Source organism: Sprattus sprattus (genome assembly GCF_963457725.1).
Source record: "Sprattus sprattus genome assembly, chromosome: 19".
NCBI classification, from domain to species: Eukaryota; Metazoa; Chordata; class Actinopteri; order Clupeiformes; family Clupeidae; genus Sprattus; species Sprattus sprattus.
In genome coordinates this window covers 12659767-12665312 of record NC_137917.1, presented here as the reverse complement: position 1 = coordinate 12665312, position 5546 = coordinate 12659767, and the positions used below count along the sequence as shown (strand labels likewise).

Below are 5546 nucleotides of genomic sequence, written 5' to 3'. Positions count from 1 at the left end.
GCTCATATGATTTTCCTCTAAAACAGATTAGAATTGTTCATGAGAAAAAAATTGTTTCCAATAAAACAAAAGAGTAAATATGTCTTTGGAGATTTCACTTTGTATGCCAAAGCATTCCTTTGGTGTTATTCGTTTGGTTTCACACCAACATGCAGAGTTTACAATTCCCAAATGAATATTAAGCAAAGCTGGAAAGCACACTTTTAACCTTATTCATTGGTATGCCATGTGATGGCATTTGATATCGCACAACACACTGGCTGTTTGAAAGAGCACAAGACCAGCTCCATTCAGCAGAAGAGGAGTTTTCTTCTGAAGTCTGAGGTAAAATGTCATTAACATTCAATGTTCAGGAACACAACAGGAATAACAGTGTCCGAATCCCCTCATGTAATTAAAGTTTCTTTTAGTGGATCTTACAAAGACCCTTCATACCCATGTTATTACCACTAAAAACATATGGGACAATAGTATTTTTAGCTCTGACATATATCACCGAAATAGTGACCTTGATATTTTATCATAGAAGTGATGGATCAAGGTCTCCGTTTCTGTTGTTAAACTAGATTAAGCAGGTGGTCAAAGTGAACAGTCACTGTCACACAAGGTCAAAGTGAACAGTCACTTTCACACAAGGTCAAAGTGAACAGTAATTGTCACACAAGGTCAAAGTGAAAAGTTACAGTCACACAAGGTCAAAAACTGGAAAGAACCCCAAACAAAGCAGTTTAACGATTTGTACAAAGTTGGGAATTTTATTCTTCAAAGAAGGCATGGTATATATAAACCTATTTTTTCTATAAATATAAAGGTTATTTTGGTAGTATCACAAATATATGCACAAGAAAAACAAAAAAATCTAATTACAGATGGCAATGAGGTGGAGTTGAGGCTGAATGCAGGCTTCAATGCTTGTTTTGTGATTAAAATACGTCTCTTCTCAGAACCATGAAAAAAGAATCTGAACTGCTGGCCCAAACTAGAGTCTTAAAAAAAAAAGAAAAAAAAAAAAAACTCCACCCTAATTTAACAATCTTGTTGAGCGCTGAGGAACACCAACTGATTCAAATAAACACATAGAGCAATGGTCAGTGAGGAGAGCTGGTGAATGAGGAGGGCTGGCTGGCTTTTGGTGCACAAGAGAGAACAGGGATGGTGACCTACAACACCTCAGCACACACAGGCACCTATGGGGCGTCTTAACCCGCTAAGCCTGAAAGAGTGCACTTCCCATTGGGTTTTCACTTCATCAGAAGTACACTGTTTGTGTGTGTGAGAGAGAGAGAGACAGAGAGAGAGAGAGAGCGAGAGAGAGACAGACAGAGAAAGAGAGAGAGCAGAGAGGGAATCTGGCATTATACCGAAGGTGACTATAATACACAGGGTTAATAAATGGGTGTTGACATCATTTAAATCTAAATCAATTATGAAAATAATACATATTATTTCACTCAATTACAAATTTTAACAGAAGTGACATTCTTTTTCTGCTTGGGTTTTGTCCTTGATTACCCTATTTTCAGCTCAGAACAAGCACATTTAAGAGTTAAGACAACTAACAATCCAACTGGTAGTACATCCCCTAAAATAAACACAGAGAGGGGGGGAAATGTACAAGTGACTTGCTAGGACATTCCCCCATATGCGCTGGATTCCGTGATCCCCAATCCATTTTAGTGGCAGACGCCTCTCTACATAAGTGCAGTATAGCCTCCGTGCAGCCAGTGTGATATAGCCTACTCTCCTCAAAAGCCCTCACAAACCAAAGGCACTGAAAGTGATTCGATAGTCCCCACCCACCCCATCATATGCCCCGTAGTTAAAAAAAAAATCTGCCCAAACAATGGCGTGGAAAAAATGCAGTAGATCTATCCACCTCGTTTTTAAAACTGAAAATGAGCACCAACATGACGTTTGTCATGCAAGCATAGCGATAATGACGTGTGATCTGTTGAGAAAGTCGTTAAGCTTTAATTTAAAGCTCAAAGGTAAACTCCTATGGGAACAGTAAAAAACACACAAAAAACACTAACGAACCAAATACTTTCACTGTCGGACCTTGGGACTCATGAGTTTCACACGAGAAAAGTTTTCAACGCTGTCTTGGACTAGCCTACATGCATGTTCACATGTTATATGCGCATTACTCTTAACGCAGCATCAGAGTGCAGACACAGCTTTTTCAAGCAAATGTTCATATCCGACATGTGATGAAAGGCAGATAGTATGTTTATCCTCCCAGTGATGTCCAGGTAATGCATACGTCCTCAAAACTCAGCTGTGTACATAAAACAGACAAGTCGGTACTTGCTGTCCAAAATCCGGTATGAATTATTTAAATCGACTGGAAGAAGATTTTTAAATACAAATATATACTTACAAAAATCTCACAAACGCATATTTACAACATAAACATAATATATCAAAGAGTTTCTCGTTGTAACTCCACAAAGGGGTTATTCTTCAGTTTGTCTGTAACATTTGGGAAAAGACATTTAAAATGTCGTCGTTAAAATCCCCAAACTCAGACCGTTGTTTCTCCATGCTTGCTATTTGCCAGTCTTGTGTAGAACTTTCTCCACGAGTTGAGGGTCTTGCCCGACCAGATCCAGAAACCGGAGGTGATACCCACGATCAGGGTCATCAGATACTTGATCATGAAGACCGTAAAGTCTGGGCTCATGTCAGAGTGGTGAAATGCCGGACATGGCACGGCGTAAGTCTTGCAGGTCTTACTGATCCAGGTTTTCTCCCACTGCTCCCGAAAGGCCTGCTCATAAAAGTAACATGCGATGACGATAGTGGCTGGAACCGTGTAGAGGACACTGAAGATGCCTATCCTCACCATCAGCTTCTCCAGCTTCTCGGTCTTGGTGCCATCGTGCTTCATGATAGTGCGGATGCGGAACAGCGACACAAACCCGGCCAGGAGGAAGGACGTCCCGATGAAAAGATATACGAACAGGGGCGCCAGGACAAAGCCACGAAGCGCATCCACGCTGTTGGTGCCCACGAAGCACACACCACTAAGCACGTCCCCGTCGACCTGTCCCACAGCCAGGATAGTGATGGTTTTGATGGCTGGCACTGCCCACGCTGCCAGGTGAAAATACTGCGAGTTGGCCTCGATGGCTTCGTGCCCCCACTTCATCCCCGCTGCCAGAAACCAAGTGAGCGCCAGGATCACCCACCAAATTGAGCTGGCCATACTGAAAAAGTACAACATCATGAAGAGGATAGTGCAACCCTCTTTTTTTGTTCCCTGGACCACAGTCCTGAAATCATTGTCGAATTTCTCATTACACACGACCTTGTCCTCTAACAGAAATCCGGCAATGTAAGCTATAGACACCATAGTGTAACAACCGGAGAGAAAAATAATGGGTCTCTCCGGGTAGCTGAACCGCTTCATATCCACTAGATAAGTCAGAACTGTAAACAGCGTTGACGCGCAACACAAAACTGACCATATTCCAATCCATATTCTGGCGAACTTTTGTTCTTCTTCATTGAAGTACATTACTCCATGTGATCTTTTTGGTTCGCACGGGGCAGCGCAATCATCCTCACCCAGAAAACGATAATTCAGATAAGGAGGAACTTTCAGAGAAGCGGGACACTTAAACTGTCCTTTTCCGTTCCATCTGTCGTGCGGAGGCATCGTTACCTGGGGTGTCGGGTTGATTGGAGTGCTTTTTTCCGACAGGTTTTGTCCGACACACAACTCGCCCGCGCCGTGAACAGGGAATTGTTCGCAAGCGAGGCTATCCGGCCACTGGAAGCCGAATTTGTTCATCAGTGCCTCACAACCCTGTCTCGCCCGATCGCACAGGGATCTACAGGGGGGCAGCGCTTGATCCAACACGGTACAGACAGGCGCGTACATAGAGCAGAGGAAAAACTTAAGATCCGGAGAGCACTGAACTTTGACAAGCGGGTAAAACTGATGCACTTCGAGTCCCGCATCCTCTTGGTTTGTGTGTCCAAGTAAATTTGGCATGATGGTCTCGTTGTAGGCTATGTCCGTACAAAGTGGGATAGAAATTGGCTGGCAAAAGCCGTGCTCAGGAATGGACAGTCCTCGGTCCCCGTACTGTCCACCAACCCCCAAAATTCCAACGAATAACAGCAGAAACATGGTTAAAAGCTTTCCACTCACTTGGTTGTAATCCGTTATTGAAACATTGCGCACAGCCATACTTTCTTTGCGGTTTCTTCCCCCCAAACAGCTAGCTCGCCAGCTAGCTAGCTACTTCTCCGCTCCCCTTGGATAGTCTTCTTTCCTCCTCGCTTAATTCACTCCAGTCCAAACTTTGAAAAACGACAGCTGCCCCTCTCTAGGTGCATAGAGACGCAGTGGATGTGCAAATCACAGTAGGCTATGTATAGGGAAAATACATCCAGGATAAATCCTTGCAGAAACACGCAATCGCGGACTCAATATTTCAACCCCAATTGTCCGACTATGAGAGTGAATACTCTGAGCTGTTCAAACCTGTTTCCAGGCGCCCTGCTGTCTCCTCCTCATATGGAAAAGAAGGGAGGGACTAAGAAACAGATGGCACGGTCTAGGCTAGGGTCTAGGGAGCGTCAACATTTTCCGTGCACTTTGAGAAGTACTGAGCTATAATATAAGTTATGTTAAGGTAAGTATTGTTGTAGTGTTTAATGAGCTAATAACACATAAGGTCAGGTGTCTACTATGTGTCTTGAAACTTTTAATGGATGTGTCTCTGTAATATGATTACGTCTGATAACACACAAACATGAAAGAGAAGGTTTATCAACTTACTGCATCTTGTTTTAATGTGAGACTTGTTTTTTGACACTGTTTGCAGCGGCACCACTGATCAGTGTAGTGGCTTAGGGCGGATATGATCCCCACAGTACGATATGATCCCCACCACAGCAATGATTAAGTTAGAAGTACAGTAAGGGTAGTCTTTTAAAAAGACGCGTAGAGGAGGAAGAGGTAGACGGCCATTGTAATCTAAACTTCCTAACTGAGTGAATGTTTTTTTATTTAGCCACACTGTCTCATCTCCACACACCTCTGAGAGGCAGATGGAAAGAACCTTGGTCCCTCCAACCCCAGTGAGATGGTTGCAGTGCAGAGGGCATTTGTGTATCACCACAGCACTGGGCCACAGTAGGCAAAGGCGTGTGGACACACCACAAACTGCTTACTGCACAGCTTTTCAGGTCAGACTGTGTAACCATTTGATAACAACTTAGATTGGCAGCTGCTTCAGTTGGCTCTCTGTTCTAACTGCATGCAATGTCTGATCAACCTGACTTCACTGCTATAGACCACCTATAGCAGTGAAGTCAGGTTGATCTAGACTCTAGATACTATATGTATCTTGGGCCTGCACTGCCCAAACAAAACGTTTACAGACCCCTGATCCTGCATGCCGTGTTGCTTTTTTCAGACATTTAAAAATAACTGCAAATAGAGATGAGCCCTAAAGTTTAGTAGCATCTATGCCATTCTATTGGTTTGAGAGGGTGTCCATTACAGGGATGAAGGGAATCAAAGAGCATGA

General features: G+C 43.4%; 1 protein-coding gene across 1 annotated transcript; it reads right to left on the bottom strand.

The window, feature by feature from the left end:
* Positions 1-2249: 2249 nt before the first annotated feature.
* Positions 2250-4445, bottom strand: fzd1 (frizzled class receptor 1). The gene has a single exon (XM_080857451.1). It carries the CDS (start codon positions 4196-4198, stop codon positions 2525-2527), a length of 1674 nt encoding a protein of 557 aa, XP_080713577.1. The 5' UTR covers positions 4199-4445; the 3' UTR covers positions 2250-2524.
* Between the last annotated feature and the right edge of the window lie 1101 nt (positions 4446-5546).

Excerpts from the sequence above, each read along its gene's own strand:
- fzd1 (XM_080857451.1), bottom strand. The coding sequence starts at position 4,198 with ATGGCTGTGCGCAATGTTTCAATAACGGATTACAACCAAGTGAGTGGA.